This window comes from Oryza glaberrima, chromosome 1 (assembly GCF_000147395.1).
Source record: "Oryza glaberrima chromosome 1, OglaRS2, whole genome shotgun sequence".
Lineage (NCBI taxonomy): Eukaryota > Viridiplantae > Streptophyta > Magnoliopsida > Poales > Poaceae > Oryza > Oryza glaberrima.
Window position 1 is genome coordinate 11575476 of NC_068326.1, and position 16859 is coordinate 11592334.

The window sequence follows — 16859 nt, forward strand, 5'->3', positions numbered from 1 at the left end:
TGAATTCATTACCTATAAACATCACATTCCTAAATTCACTTGGTGGATTCAGGGTTTCACTTCCTCTTATAACATGAAGTTGCTACCATTGGAGGGTCATGATGCTATACTTGTGATGGATTGGTTAGCTCAATGGGGTGATATGCAGTGCAACTGGGCTGAAAAGTGTCTTTGAAATTTCAGTACAATGGCGACTGGGGTTCAGACACCTGCCTCAACTACCAATTTATCTGAAATTTTCTTGCAGCAGGTTCTGAAATGGCACAAGGGTTGTGATATTTGGGCCACTGCTTTGGTAGAACAAACTGTTACTTCCTCTGCAGTGTCTGTTTCTTAATCTATAGTTTTACGAAAATTTGGTTCAAGTATGCAAATACGTGTAGTTTTATAAAATTTACCTACACTCAATTAGTCTCTGCCTCAGGTCATGACAATGAGGGCGTACAGTTGGGGAACGGGGATGCGTTGTCGTAGAGACCGAGAACCAGAAATTAATACTAGGTCGTCTAAAAACTTTACCTATAGGCTATAGCTCAACATCCATTATTTACCATCTCCCAATATCGCACAGCTCTTCTTTTCTTTTTCCGTTTTTTTTCTAAAAAAAGATGCGGTCTCTCAAATCTCAATCTCATGAAAAACCCCCGAGCTCCGTTTAGCATAAACAGAGAAACTTTCATCAAGAAGTGACACAGCACAAGACTTTGCTTTCTGCATAATAAAGTAACAACTAACAAGTTCTCACAACCGAGCGAAGATATGAAACGCATGATTAATAGATTATTGCTGAACATGACAGTAACACAAGTTAGGCTGCAGGCGCCATTGGCATGCGCTGTTTACACATTATTTTATACTACCTCCATTTCAGGTTATAAGACTTTCTAACATTGTCCACATTCATATAGATGTTAATGAATCTAGGTACATACATATGTCTAGATTTATTAACATATATATGAATGTGGGCAATGCTAGAAAGTCTTATAATATGAAACAGAGGAAGTAGCATGATCCGTACAGCGATCAGCATATGCTCAATTTGTGACTGCTCAATCTTCAGAATTATGGCACAGTGTACCTGAAAAACAAAAGATTGCTCTAACAAAACATGAAAAAACTACAAATGTTGATGGATCTAAGTGATGTATAGCCAAAGCTCACTGTTTCAATCAAAAGTTCTTTGTTCAGAACGACTCTATATAACTTGCAAAATAGTAATATTACCTATCACAAGAGAATATGAATAGATAGAGATGTAAATAAACAGAAATATGTAACACTCAAAGCAATGGTTCTATTTACCTTCAGAATATGATGGCCTAAACCAAGCAGGAGGTGGCCAATTCAACCGCGAACCAATAGGTACCAGATCAGTGAAACTACTATTTTCCAAATGGAAGGCACTAACCTCTCGAAAACCAAACCTTGAATGATAAATATAATGAACTGTATCATCTGTACAGTAGACACTGTTTGGAGTCAACATGGGGAAATCTTCTACTCGTAGGAAGAAGGAGCTATTGAAACCAATAAACAATGCATGGCCTTCAATATCCTTAAGTTCAACAAGCTTGTGTTCAACAAGATCAACCTTATAAACAACCAATTCCCTGGTCCTCCTCTCCTTGTTATTATTAACATAGTGATAATACCTCCATACTTGAAGAAGATCACCTGATTCTGACAGAACAATGTACTTGGCACAATTGATGAGTGAGTTCTTGGCGTCTAAGACAACCCTTAATATTGGAGAGGGTCCATTTGTATTGATAGCATGAACATCACCATTGCCTCGGATTGCATAGAACAATCTATCATCATCGTTGTACAAAACATCATGATAGTTCCAACATAGCTCATTAACATTGATCCAGGTCCAATGAGTGGCACCCACCCTTGCAAAGGAAAGGAGATTATGTAGCAAATGCAGGATCATTACAGTGCAGTTTCCACTGGATGGATCTGCTGACAGGACAACCCTCATGTAGAAGTAAAAGCGGCCTTCTTCCCAGGAAAGATCAATGGGCTCTGCCTCATCATCAAAATCTCGTGATGACATATCCATTGTAAAAAGATCATAACCATCTAGCATTCCCTCACCATTGCAACGTATCTTGACATTCGCTATTGTTTCCGGTGGCGGCATGGCGATCTGAGCCTGAGTCGCAGGATTGACAAGGAGCAGATTGGACCGCTCGTCGGCGGTAATAAGCCAGCCATGCGAGGACCCGACTATATAGCGGGTACGGAAAGGAGGATCCGGCATGGTAACATAGTAGTCCTTCCGTGTGGTGAGGCTGTGCAGGGTGGCAACACTAGGATCACGGTCGCTAGAGGAGAAAACAAGGCACGGCCCGGGGTTATTGGAGCAAATACCGAGGCGGCGAGCCTCTAGATAGCTGGCATGCCAGGAGCGGCAAACCACGCCGGAGCTGAAAATATCTGGGATCTCCAGCGTGCCCAAGATGCGGATGAGCAGGTCCGCGGGAAGCTGGGACCAATCGAGACCGGGGGTCGAAGGTGGAGCTTCCTGCTCCAGTAATTCACCGGTAACAGAAGAAGAAGAAACCTGCTCCATCGATCCCCTCCTTATTGATAAAAATTCCGAATTCTCCAGCTTCCTTGTTTAAGGGAGGATTATTGAGGAGCAAGGCTCCGGATCATATAGAGGGGACGGGGCCTATTCCGACCCTAAGTGGGATACACATACACCCACCACTACAGGACTAAGAACACACAGATTCTATTTCCAACTCTAATAAGAAAATTATTCTGACTCGAACCTGCAGCCATGCGCGCCGTTCCTGCATCCCAAGCCGGTCAGCCCCGGCGGCCCCTGCCACTCACTGCCGGCCAATAGCCGCATCACCGGCCACTGGATTCATCATCATCGCAGCGGCGGCGGTGGCGGTGGCGTGGGGGAATTTGAGACGGGACGACGGGAGTTGCCGGCGGCGGCGGCGACGGCGTGGGGAAAGTTGAGACCGAACGACGGGAGTTGCCGGCGGCGGAACGTATTACTAGCTCACGCTAATCCACCCCCACCAAGATAAAACAAGGCATGTTCTATTTGATGCCAAAAAAAACATTACTAAATTTTAGTAATTATTAAAATCTTGGTATAGTTACCAAAATTTTGACAGGATTTTTTATATAGTTATCAAAATTTGGTAGCAAATTAAATGTAGCCATATTTTAGTAGCTTTACAAAAATTTGGTAAGATTGAAAATGACATCAAAGTGAACAGGCCCCAAATGTTGCCCTAGTATTTTGCCTCCTTCCACGGCCCACGGGCCCATCAGTTGGCCCAAAAACCAGTGGGCCACCTCTTCGAATTTTTTTTATTTATACATTTTTTTATTAAAATATTTAAAAAAAAATTTTAAAAAAAATTTACAAATCTAATCGTCTGCCGCCCAGAGGGCGGCAAGGACTCTGGGCGGCAAGGGACCTAAATGTAAATTTTCCAGCACAACTTGTTAGCTCTATGATTTTACTATTTAAAATTATATTATATAAAGTCAGATGAAATAAAACTTTATATCAAAATTATAGAGCTCAAGAAGATCTTTTAGATATCCAAATATTCGTTACAAAATATAAAACACATTTTAAAAAGTCTCAGATCTACATTTCAAATGACATTGGATGGAGATAAACTTTATATAAAAGTTTTAGATCTTGATAAGATCTATAACTTTGTAGTTTATCACTTTTCCATTTAAAATCATTTGGAGTATCGAATAAGCATTATTAGTTTTTAATCAATTAAAACCGGTGGAAAGGGTTTGAACACAAATTAAAATTTTGCATTTAGGTCCCTTGCCGCCGTCTGGGAGGGCGATTTTTAAAAATCGATTAGATTTGTAAATTTTCGAAACAAAAAATTATTTTTTTAAATATTTCAATAAAAAAATGTATAAATAAAAAAAATTCTCACCGTTCTATCCTCACCTATCTCTCTCTTCCTCCCGTTCGGCTGTTCTCATCACACCAAGCGGCGAGCAGAGAGGAGAAGGCCGGCGGCGGGGGCGACCGGCTCCGGCGGGGGGCAACGGTGACGCCTCCATGGCGCCCACCGTCACACCACGGATGAAGCCACCGTCTCCGCAGCTGCCGTCGGCTCAGCACCGCAAGGTACACCGTGACGGCGGCGCTGGGTGGCGCCACCTTCACGAGCGATGCGCGTGTGTGGAGTCCTCGATGCCCACCAGCTCGTGCGGCGCCCTGCTACTCCCAGTTCGGCGAGGCCGACACGGAGCGCGCGACTGCGCGCGGAGGGCGTGGTTGTCGAGGTTCTGAAGCATGCATTACGGCTTGGTTGTTTCAGAACCGGTCATGTCGCTTAGTCGTTTTTCAGTTTGTTTTTTACTACTAGAAGAGATGGAGCCGGTGAGACGAGCAGGCTTCGGTGGGTCCTGGTTCAACGACCGACGCCTCAGCTGTGACGGACTGCAGCATGGTGATCAAGATCTGCAGTGCGGCGCAGAGATTCCGGCACGGCAGGCCATGGCGCCCTGGCAGAGGGCGACCAGCCTAGCGAGGAAACCGACGCTCCAGTGGGCAATTCTCGAGGCGGCGCCTGAGGTGCCCTCCGTCAAAACCGCCCAGCTCTCGTCGGCTCGTCCTCGTCACGAGCAGTCGGCCGCCATCCTCATCATTGCCCACCGCCGGCTTCTCACTGCTCTCCCCACGCTGAGACGGGAACTGGGAAGAAAGAGAGAAATAGGTGAAGAGGTGCTGATGTGCGAGTCCATGCTGACTAAGTGCTGTTGACACAGGTCAAATCAAAGTGCCACGTCGGATAAAACCACCTTGCTATACTGCCATGGGACCCGTTGAGAGACCCGTTGCACCGGTTTTATCAGTTGAGGGACCCGTTGTATCTGGTATTTCTGTTCGAGAACGAAAATCGAACTCGCTTTCAAGTTAAGGGACCAAAAATGAACTTATTCCAGTAGAGAAACTAATGGCCCTATCGCCTTCGTAATCGCTCGATCCGCCGTTGAGAACGTCGCCTCCGAGCTCATTGGCCCCCGTCCCGCCTCCCGAGAGATCGACCCGCGTCGCCGGCCCCGAGTCGATCCACTCTAGGCGTCGTCTGCGGGCAACCGCGGCAGTGATCGGTAGGACGATGATACGCCGCTGGACATCGTACATAGCAGCATGGCAGATTGGCGGTGCACCCCGGACATTGCGTAGTGAGGCACTAATGGTTTTTCATACAAGAATTTAAGTGAAAAAGCTAGGATAAGATTCAAATTAAACTAGGATAAGCTTAGGATAAATATGGAGGTCTCATTTTTTTTAAGATAATGGATAGAAATCTGATCTCTATATCCATAAATAGATATACACTGCCAAATATTGCACGAGTGTATACAATGCACATCTCATAACCAAGGTACACACAAAAACAATCAACCAAAAAGAAAAGACTAGAAGATTGCTTCAAGTTTTTCCTCAACACTTCAAACATTGGGGGATGCAAAGCTAACCCGCCTTTTCGCCACCACGCCATCTCGTTGAAGTTGCAGCAACCGTAAAAACTCCTTCGCTCTACCATCAGCGGAGGAAGGGGACTAAGCTAGTCTATCCAACCGTCTCATGTCACCAAGCGTCAATTTCATATCTGGCGAACAATCTATGCCTCCTTGGCGTGAATGTGTCCATCACCCATCATCGTTGCAAAGCACCGCCTCCGCTAAGCCGCCATAGCTTATCTCTCTGAAAATCGTCGCCACATCGCGCGAAAGCGATCATGCTGCCCCTTCATGACCGCCGTAGAACCTCACCTCTGTCAAGCCGCCGAAGCTTCTCTCACCGAAGAATTGCCACCACCACACCATCCTTGCCGCAAACCATGATCTCCACCAAGCTACTGCATCTTATCTCACCAGAGAGCCACCGCCACAACACGAATCATCGTCACAAACCATAATCTTTAATGAGCTACCATCACAGCCTATCTCATCGTGGAACCACCACCACCACACCGTCTTTGTCACTGATGTTTGCCACCACTCTTGGTGCTGCTGCCGCCACCGCCGCCATGCCGTTTTAGTCGCTGACCTCTACCACCACCCTTGGTGCTGCCAATGGCGCTTGGCTTCGCCCCTAGTTTGTCACTGAGCTGATTAGCCACCATCACCACCACTGAGCAAACCAACCACCACCTCTACCAACACCACCACAAACATCGCCATCGCCACCTAGGCCCTATCACCACTACTGCACACACCACTAGTGCGCCACCATGCCAACCCATCCACCTCTCAGAACGCCCCCATCAACACCGAGCTCTGGCCCCACCATGCCTCTCATCTCCATTGTCGACACCATTGCCACTAGCTGCCTCCATTTCTACCATGACCCCCACCAGCCAAGGCCAACGCCGCCGTCCACCTCCAATGTAGTTACTCCTCGCCTCGCCCTGTGAGATAGGAGGAAGCGAGTGGGAGGGAGGAGGGAGAGGAAGCCCTCCGCACCATTGCCCAGCAGCTACCCGCTTCCATCTCCGCCATCTCACCCTGCCAGCTGGGGACACTGCACCGTCCACCACCAACACGGCATTGGGCTGACCCGAATGACGAGGTAGGGGAACAGGAAGGGGAGAGGAAACGAAGCCCCACCGTTGCTTGCCTCCATCTCTACCGCATTGTGACGCTAGCTAGGGTCGCCACCGCCCACCTCCATCGCTACGCCGCGCCGTGCCGCATTGCTTCGCCTAGGAGATGTCAAAGCAGTGGAATCCGGGGTTCGCAAAACCAACGGGTACTTATCACGGTTATTGACTAAGCTACTAGTTTGAATCGATAACTGGGCTACGTTGAGAGAAAAAAACTGGCAAAATTCATCTAAATTTCACTTCCTTTATTACTTTTCAAGCAGTTGTCACAATTACCATCAAGAATCCATGTCACTCCAGAATCCATTTTTGCCCGGTCAGCTGTCTGCAAACCCTATCATGGTTCTGCTCCTCTCCGTTTTTGCCCAAGGTGGGAGCTCCTCGACTGGGGAACTTTTTTTTCCAGTTTCCCGGCAGTTGCTGCATGTGCTCTGTTTTTTTGTTTGTTTTTATTTGGATGTTCTCTTCTTAGCTATACATTGCTTTGCATGCAGTTGTTTGTATATTTGACAGCTCCCGCCCTGCATGCTTACCGCATGTAACTTTGTGTGCGGTGGGTATTGCCACCTCCCTCCTTGTTCCTTCTCCGCGCCATCATTCCCTCCCCCTGTGCCTGTCGGCAACAGGGTCGGCGGCGGTGGCGAAGCAGGCCACGAGTGTCGTTGTTCCCCACGCCGCACAGGCACCGGCGCTCCCTCCCCCCTTGTTGTCCCCCACCCCGCCCACCGGCCACGAAGGAAGGAAGGAGGAGGGAAGACAGGGGATGGTGGCTGGTGATGTTGCCGTCGCTTCCCCGGCATGGCGGCCGCATTAACGCTGCCTCCTTCTCTGGCGACATTGTGGCCGGTGCGGCGGCAGCGCGGCCACTTCGGAGCCACTGTCGGGGACCCTCCCCCTTCTTCTCCCTCCCCTTCTGGATGCGTCGCTGCCGGGGCCTACGGTGGCGGCGGAGCCGGCTGTGCTCCATGCTTCGCTGTCTTCTCGCATCAGCATAAACTCTTCTACTCACAGCCTTCGCCACCTCGAGCTAAGCTGAGATTGGTGGGGCGCATCGATGGCCGGAAAGAAGAGGCCGCCCACCACTCTCGCCGACAACCTTCCTCGCAGGAAGAGGCCGCAGCCAAGCCGGCCTCGGCCGTGGAGGTGCCAACGAAGAAGCAAAAGTTGGCCATGGAGCGGAAGGAGATTGACCAGGAGAGGCACTGCCAATCCACTGAATCGAGCATCGCCGCTGCTAAGTTCAAGCCGCAGACGTAACAACAGTTGGTAGAGCGAAGGCTGCGGTGGCGCCAGTGCCCCATCCTTTTGTGATTACGGTGGTGTCGGGGCCTGGGTTCATATGAACGTGTTTAGGATCTTGCTTCGTTGGAGGCGTCGCAGAGGGAGGCCACGGTGGAGGCGCTTGTGGTTGTGGCGGACCTCCGACAGGTGTATAGGGCATATGAGAAGGGCGGGCGGAAGGGGGAGTGAAGCGGAGGGTGGAGATGGGTCGTCACGGATGGAGGCTGAGAAGGACGATGGCGTGGAGAACTGCGCGCCACCATCGGTTCGTTATGCCATTTGGCGGCTCATTCGCGATATCTCTTTTTTAGAGCAAGTTTAATAGTATAGCCAACTACTAGCTCTAAATCATCTATAGCCAATCTAAGAGTAGGTACAATAGCAAACTATTAGCTAGCTATAAAGATATTTTAATGAGATAAAAGATGAGAGAGAAGAGTAGCGAGCTACAGATATGTAGCCAGCTGCAGCACGGACTCCAAGACACAATATATGTATGACAGGTGGGACCGTATATTAATAGTATAGTAAGCAACTATTGTACGAATTGGCTATTAGATTAGCTATAGATGAATTGGAGCTAGTAGTGGGCTATACTATTAAACTTGCTCTAATGGCTCATTCATACAATAGTTACCTATAAGCATATACTACACCATTAATATATGGTCCAACCTCTCATACACACAACGTATTGGAGTTCGTGCTGTAGCTAGCTACAAATCTGTAGCCCGCTTTCCTTCTCTCTCTTCTCTTCTCTCCTCCACGTGTTCTTATAGCTGATTTGTAGCTTGCTATTGTACTCTCTTAGAGATGCGTAATAGCTCATTCATATGTTACTTATAAGCATATACTACACCATTAATATATGGTCCCAACTTCATATGTTACCTATAAGCATATACTACACCATTAATATATGGTCCCACCTCTCATACACACACAACGTACTGGAGTTCGTATTGTAGCTGGCTACAAATATGTAGCTTGCTTTCCTTCTCTCTTCTCTTCTCTCCTCCACGTGTTCTTATAGCTGACTTGTAGCTTGCTATTGTACTCGCTCTTAGAGATGCTTTCCAACTCTATGATTCATTGGTGCTCCACTACATCTAATGCTTTGGAACTTGTTTGCGGTTTGCAATAGAAGGATTTGCATTGGGTCTTGCAATTGCATGCAATCAGCGTCGAAGCAATCATGAAGTTGGTAACTAATTTGTTATAATATTCAGATTAAATGAAGGGACCGATAATTACGATGACTATCTGCTCATTTCTTCTTCCCTATCGTAATGTTAGCTTGTTTGCTCTTTCTTTTAAGGAAGCTAGGGACAATCGTTTGGGATGATTGTTTAGTTTTGGATCAATTGTTAGGTTTGGACGGGTTTCAGGACAGTGGGCACGTGAAGAAGGTTCTCCCATCGTTAAGGATTTTGTGAACGAGGTTGTCTAACTTGGTATCAAGAAACGATATTTAACTGAGCCCATTGTTGCTGTGATCCTGGATTTAGCTGGAAAGGTACACGCCGAGCACCGGCACCGACGCGGCTCGAGGTGCACCACCGGAGAAAGCCACTCAGACTCAACCCCAGCCTCCTACCGCCCCCTCCGCCTTTCCCCCCTCCCGTCCTGTCCACACCAAGCTGCAGGGCGCCCGCGACAAGATGGTGGATGAGATCGTTCTCTGCCATGGACTCCAGGCTTCTCCTTTGCGGCACCGACGTCCACGCCGGCTCTAGTTCTTCATGCATCCATGCCGATGCCCCTCTTCATCACATCTACCCTATAGTTCAACAAATGGTTTTACTCATTTACTCATGGAGCACCCGGCATAGATCTGGCCGCGTGGCTGACGCCGGCTAGCAGATCAACCCACCAGCAAGCGAATCCAGTCACCGATGAGAAATCTTTGAAGGGTGAAAACAATTGCTCAAGCTCTGCAAACATTCAATTCTTAAACAACTGCAGCTCATGGGATAGAATATAGATAGGAACTTAAAGCTCGAGATACGGATGCCATCGAACACTGCAGGAGGAGGCGTTGATGTGCAGGCAAGCTCTGAGTAGGGGAGGCTGAGGAGCCCGCGGCGAGCTCGAGGGCCAGCACCGACAGCGGGGAGAGGGGCAGCAGCGACGGCGGTGAGCCAGTGATGCGGAGGAGCCGGCAGGTTGGGAGCGCCGGGATGGTGTTTGGGAAGGAAGGAAGAGGAGAGGGCGGTGGTGTCCAGATAAGGGGAAAAGAATCTTATACTACTAGATGAAGCCCCGCGCGTTGCTGCGGGAGTTTCTCAATGATATTAGAAGAAATAATAGTTATATAATTTTCAACTCTAATCAACTATTGAAAAAAGCTATAAATAATTAAGATGGTGAGGTTTATAACAATTTAAATCATATAGTATTGATGGTTGAAACAAATGTGGTTTGATATTGCTGCTGAAATACATGAGATACTTTCAGTACGTAGCATTTTAAGATTAATCTTTGCATATAGATAACTGATGGAAGTGCCTAGTAAATTGAAATTGCATTTGGTCAAAAGGAATCGGGTGGGTCTACTGTGTGTGTGTGTGTGTGTGTATATATATATATATATATATATGTGCATTTAGATTGAACCATGTAACCAATTCATTTCCATATAAGACAGCCTAGTGCTATGCTAAAGTAGTGCAAATCAATGAATAAAGGGAATATATCCATACATACACAAAAAAGATTAAGTGCTGACCTTGTTGTGTTGCTTAACTAAACGCAATGAGTTTGAATCCTTAGAATCTTGCCTCCTTATTTGTTCAACCTACACAAAGAGGACCAACTGATTAGCTCACCAACGTACTATCAGAAAAATGTTCAGGATAAGCAAACTTAACTGGGTTTGCAAGATAAACGCTGGTCACTGATTCATGGCGTCAGTCAAGAGGGAATTAACATATTTTTTATTTAGAACCCACAATGGATAAACTAATTAATTAATGAAATAGAAGAGAAAAATTAGGAACACACATAGCATTAAAACAGATAAAAATGGGCTTACTGCTGCTCAGAACCGAAACATAGAAGGCATCACAGGCAATAGGCATTCTTGATATGCGATGGAGAGACGGCGAGTCATCTGCTACTCATCTGTACATCAGAGCTGCAAACCAATAAATCACAAAACATATTATCACATCATATGCCACGATCGCCGCCGTTGCCGGCTTGCCGCCCTCGTCTGTGTTCACCGTGACCGACGCTGCTGCCTTCGTCCGTGTCCGCGTCCGCCGTCGTCCTCAACCGCTGCCACCGCCCTCGTCCGTCACCGCCGCCGACCTCGTCCGCGTCCACCGCGCCCTCGACCACTGCCGCCTCCCTCGTCCACGTCCGCGTCCGCTGCCGTTGTCGCCGCGCTCGTCCGCGTCCGCCAAGCACGGCGGCTGGCGTGCGGGGATGGGGGAGGAGAAGAGAGTGCTTGTGGTGGCGGCGGATGTTGTGATGTGGTGGAGGGTGAAGAAACCCTGGAGAGAGGGGACATGGGCCGTGATGGGCTGGGCTTCATCCTGGGACCTTCTCATCCAACGGTTCATATGCGATCTCATCCACCGATCGAACAGTTGAGAATTAGTGATGACGTGGAACGCTGAGATTTCAGCTTTGGGTCTTAACTTTATAGAACGAAGGGATTGGCTTAGGTCAGATGAGATTATCTTGCCTCCAAATCTCAGTCTGAGCCCGCCAGATTGTTTCACTGCTTCCAAAACTTTTCATATCCCTGCCTCCGAATCTCAATCTCCAAATTTGAGTTAACCGCCACGGGTTTTTCAGATTTTACGGGGGAGGATTCTTGTTGTTTATTTATTGAACATTTTCACAGATTTAAATTATGAGAGATTCTTGTTCTACCGAATCTTCAAAAATTTAAATTATAAAAGCCTTTAAAATCTTACTTTTAAAAATGAACCTCTTTACAAAGTCTATGGCCTAGCTGCGAAGGAAAGATGGTCACTAGTCACCAAAAGGCAAAATCTGTCACGAGCTCGGTCATGGCGTCACCCACCGAACTTGCGCATTATCTTGCCATGCTATGCCGCCAACTATCGTTCCAGTCATGATTTTATGCCATGTGTCGCATTGCCTATGTCGGACCGTGTCGGTCCATTTATACGACGCTCGCAACCATGCCAGCCTATTTGTGCACACGTACCCCTGTTATCCACCTTGTACATACATATTGGTCTATGTCATGTTGTGTTGCTATGGGCAGCAAACACGGAGACCTCACATTCGAGCATGGCGATGGAAACACTGTGGGTAAGATGACGGCGGTGAGGCCTTCCTTTTCTCGAGGCGTCACAACCTCCTTGGAAGCGTTGTCTAGGAAGTCTTCGCTCCCAGAGTTTGCCATCTCCTCTGAATTTGTTCCTCAACAGTTTTCTCTGTGATCATCATTAGGTTGACACGAGGGACGAGTGGATCATTTTCTCTCTCACCCCTCCCTCCTCAGCCCTTCTACGTGAGCATGACCAGAAACCCATTCTTAACCTTCTTCGTGGTTTTTGTGTTTGGCGGAGCGTTTGTAACCCCAAGTACATGAGAATGATCAGTCACACTTAGCGGCGACTAGTTTGGTGATAGTCTTTTTGTTGGTTTGTGTGACGAGCTGCTAGTATGCGGAGGAGGTGTATTTTTTTGTTTGTTTTTTTTTTGAGAAAAATTGTGATTATGCCATCCTCAAAAGCGAGTTTCACCAAAATACCATTCTGCATGTGGATTTCGTTAAAATGCCACTCTCAACCAAACTATACATGCAAGAATGCTACTGCACACAAAATTGCCCCTAGCTCCTTCCACCTTTCTTCACCACCATGGACAGTGTACGAGCTCCTCTCATCTGCCTCCTTCAACTCAATGGCTTGGAGGACAACGATGACAAGCGCGCAGATCCAGTAGAAAGCAACAACTCGGTGGCTGACGATGACAAGTGAATGGATATGAAGCTGCCACCAACAACCGCGTGGAACCGGTGATGACGATGATGAGCATGTGGGTCCAGCGGCATTTCTGCTTGTTTGGGTATTCTAGCATGTAGGCACCACTTGACAATGATATTTCAACGAAGCTCACTCACATAATGGTATTTGGGTGAAGCCCGCTTATGAGGATGGTAAAATTCTTTTTTTTTGTTTTTCTGGTGAAAGTCTTAAAGTATCTATCTACTGTATTACTTAAAAACAACTTTAAAAGCAGGCACCACATCCGCTGTGGAGTCTAGAAATTTTCCATTAATCAGAGAAAAGAAAAACATAATCCATGTAGAAATATAATTTAGAAATAACTAAAATTCGTAATTAAAAATAAGCAATATTGAGAAAAGAGTATGTATAAGAACCCAATACGAGATTAATTCAAATATGAAATAAAAAATTATGAAATTAGAAAAAAAAGAAGAGTTTGAATAGGCATACAATTTTAAAATAACTAAAATTCTAAAAAAGAAAAGAAATATTGAAACAACAATTAATCCATCTAGAACACAACACAATAAAATTTCGAAAATTAGAAAAATAAAAAGAAGATTTTAAGTATGAATAAAATTTATAAATAAAATAAAACCGTTTGTTTATAACACAACGGTAGCAAATGACAAAAAGAGGAGAAGAGAAACGAGCCTGTAAAAAAAGATAGTGGTGGTTGATGGAATACATAAAACTATAAACGAAACACAAAGATGATCAGACAGATGAGATAACTATTTAACAAATTTTAAGTAGAATTATGTGTAAAAATAGATAACTTTTTAGTGCTAGCGGCGCAATTATGCGGGTTACCCAACTAGTTATTATTTTTTACTGCTACATCGATATAAAACTTTGCACTTTTTTGGGCCGGTCATTTTTTTTATAAAAAAATTCTCCGTGAAAAACAATTCACTCAACTCAATCGTAATTTCAGTTTCTATCAGTGGCGGCAAATCCATATACCTTCTTGGCGGCAAATTCTTGTATCGCGCCAAATCGCATTGCTTTAGCAAAACTACCTGCGCTCCAAATCCCTGCTCCTGACGCGCCTAATCTTTCCTCAAATACCTCCTCCTGGTGCCAATCGTCTCCCAACTCACGAGCCCCTTCGCCTCCCCTTAGCATACAGCCAGGGAGGAGAGGCGGAGCGCCCAAGGTGGAGACGTGGAGTTGGCTGTGGGAGCAGGCCGGCCTAGAGCAGAAATCCAGGAGGCGAGGGAGAGATGAACCCCACCAGGCGACCCCGGCGGCGGGAGCGGAGCCGAGCTGCCGAGGTCGAGCAGACCCTGCCGGAGGCCTGTGGAGGCACGGATGAAGCCACGGAGGGGGCTCGGGCCGTACCAGAGAAGAGGTCTCAGGCAACGGCGGCCTCGAGATCCAACAGCCGTGCTGGCAGAGACATGGCCTGCGCCGTGATGCAGAGGACAAACAGTGCGGTGACCAGCCACATGCCCCCGCACCAAGAGGTCAGAAGTTCTCAGATTTTCAGTTGGAATTGTTACTCGTATTGTCAATGTTTTCTCCAATGGATCATTACATAAATAAAATTTGGGTCCAAACTCTTCCAATCGTGCTGCATTAAGACATCAAGTGTGTTCGAGCCAACTTTGTGTAAGGTGTCTAAGAGCTAAAATTTTCTGCATCAATCTGTGAGATTTCAACGGTAGCAGTTGTATGCACCTAAGTTTTATTTTTAAGAACAACATATTTCTAGAATTTTCCACCTTTTGATTTCCTATCAATATTCATGCAATTCAGTACTGATTTTTCTTAGTGCAATTTACCAAATTTTTATATGAGATGTGCTCTTTTCCATTGATTAGTTTCGGTCAGTATATTTGTAGCTTTTCAGTTAAGTTCACAATGTCATAATAGATCTGTTTCCAATCAGGAATTAATGAGTCCTGGATGTATCTCAGTTTCTTATTGGGTTAGTGGTGCTTCGAAAATCATTTGCGATTTATACAATGTTAATTAATTTGTTTCATGGTTGGAAATTTAAGATTTGCAATTCAAATGAACATGTTCTTGGAAGCACATTATGCTTGAGAATCTTGATCCTCATTGGCTTCTAGGTGCATGTCCGTTAATAATCTGAAAGTATGTATTTGGTCTGCAGGGCCATGGAGAACAAGCACAATTTGATTTCAGAGCCAACAAGACCTGTCCCTCTCACTAGTCACCACCTAGCTAAATGGTAAGTAAACATCTATTGTTTGCAATATTGTACTGGATCATACTGGATCTTGCAGTTGAGATTATCGGCAGATATAATAGTTTAATTTAGCTTATATTGCTAATGTCATGCCATTCTTAATTACTACTGATATATGCTTTCCATTCATACATATCTTGAGAGAAATTATTGAAATCCATGTTCATGCCAATTGTTTATTGGAAGGCTTGAATGAATGGGTGAAACTCTATGTGGGGCTTTCCAGTCATACATATCTTGAGAGAAATTATTGAAATCCATGTTCATGCCAATTGTTTATTGGAAGGCTTGAATGAATGGGTGAAACTCTATGTGGGGCTTTCCAGTCATACATATCTTGAGAGAAATTATTGAAATCCATGTTCATGCCAATTGTTTATTGGAAGGCTTGAATGAATGGGTGAAACTCTATGTGGGGCATGGCAGTAGGTTCATTTGGATTAAATCAGCAATGTATAATGTTTACATCTTAAAATGAATGATAGTGAATAAGAAAATGGTGATCTTGACAGTGATTTGAGGATGAACACTACAAGATGAATACGTATTTGCTTCTATGGTCTTGGCAGTGATTGAGCATTGCAAATTGCAAAATAAAATAAAACTGGATGCTAGACATGATTTTTTTTCTCTTTACAAAACAATGCCCACAATTCATGACTCTAACCTGGATTTGTTCTTCATGTTTGCACTTTAAAGTGTTTTTTCTTAGATGAATAGTGCTCACAAGTGACAACCAATATCTGATTTTTTTTTGGAACTCGCATCTATTTATATTATAGCAACTCAATGCTAATTAAAACTTCACTTTTCATTTTCAGGTTTCAAGTTCTACACGCCTGTTTGCACTTTAAAGTGTTTTTTTAGATGAATAGTGCTCACAAGTGACAACCAATATCTGATTTTTTTTGGAACTCGCATCTATTTATATTATAGCAACTCAATGCTAATTAAAACTTCACTTTTCATTTTCAGGTTTCAAGTTCTACGCGCCTTACATTTTGGTGTTCCAATATGTTAAATACAAATACATTTCTCAAATATGCATGCTGTGTTTCAACGTTTTGAGCTTCCTGTTGGAGCTGAACTCGATTAGAACAGCTTGAGTTTCTCCATTCATAGAATACTGGTTTCCTTTACAAATACATTTATCCATTTAGTTTTACATTTTCTTTTTTTATATATTATGCAGATGTCACTTGTGAGTGTGACAAAAAAAATCATCCCTTCTGATCAGCCTATACAACATTTTTTTTCTATGTAGTATTATAAGTGATTAATTTTAAACAAATTGGAGAGTGAAATAACATGTACTATGGTAGTTATTTCACTTTCTGCCATTTTTTCCCCTATTGATGAATATTAACAGCTGAAGCTACATGAAAAATGTTCAAAATCACCACTTGCTTCAATTGGTTGGTGATAAAATGTTGTTATCTATATATGGTGGTCAAACTCTTAAAGAAACTTTTAAATAGCATAAACTTTTTAATGATCAATTCTTAGATAACTCTAGTTAGGTCTATAATAACTCTATAAAATGACTTTCAAAATCAATATACGAGCAGTTGTTCATTCTTATATGCTCAAAGTCCGAAGGTACTACAAATACACTGGTAAACAGCCTTAGTAACATTTATTATATGCTACTGCAGTCCTTCCTGTAACACTGTTTCACACTGGATGTAGTATGTGTTACAACCTTTCTATGTAACATATACTATGTGCTACTGC

At 44.8% G+C, this 16859-nt stretch overlaps 1 protein-coding gene and 1 long non-coding RNA gene across 6 annotated transcripts; one reads left to right on the top strand and one right to left on the bottom strand.

Annotated features, from left to right (window-relative positions):
- Positions 1–263: 263 nt before the first annotated feature.
- Positions 264–11399, bottom strand: LOC127775168 (probable F-box protein At4g22060). Of its 5 annotated transcripts, XR_008017895.1 has the most exons (5): positions 11138–11399; positions 10948–11049; positions 10784–10809; positions 10642–10710; positions 265–1081 (listed from the first exon to the last, which is right to left on the bottom strand). XR_008017895.1 is itself a non-coding variant. In XM_052301490.1 (2 exons), the coding sequence occupies exons 1-2, from the start codon at positions 2579–2581 to the stop codon at positions 1053–1055; spliced, it is 1305 nt and encodes a 434-aa protein (XP_052157450.1). In that variant the 5' UTR covers positions 2582–10635; the 3' UTR covers positions 271–1052. The 5 variants fall into 5 exon arrangements, 1 of the variants encoding a protein (XP_052157450.1); XR_008017887.1 differs by having other exon boundaries at positions 264–1081; positions 10948–11399; XR_008017884.1 differs by lacking the exon at positions 10784–10809 and having other exon boundaries at positions 278–1081.
- Positions 11400–13879: 2480 nt separating this feature from the next.
- LOC127755718 (uncharacterized) lies at positions 13880–16590 on the top strand. The gene is made up of 3 exons (XR_008013053.1): positions 13880–14376; positions 15030–15107; positions 15947–16590. It is a non-coding gene; the product is annotated as an uncharacterized LOC127755718 (long non-coding RNA).
- The last annotated feature ends 269 nt before the right edge of the window (positions 16591–16859 follow it).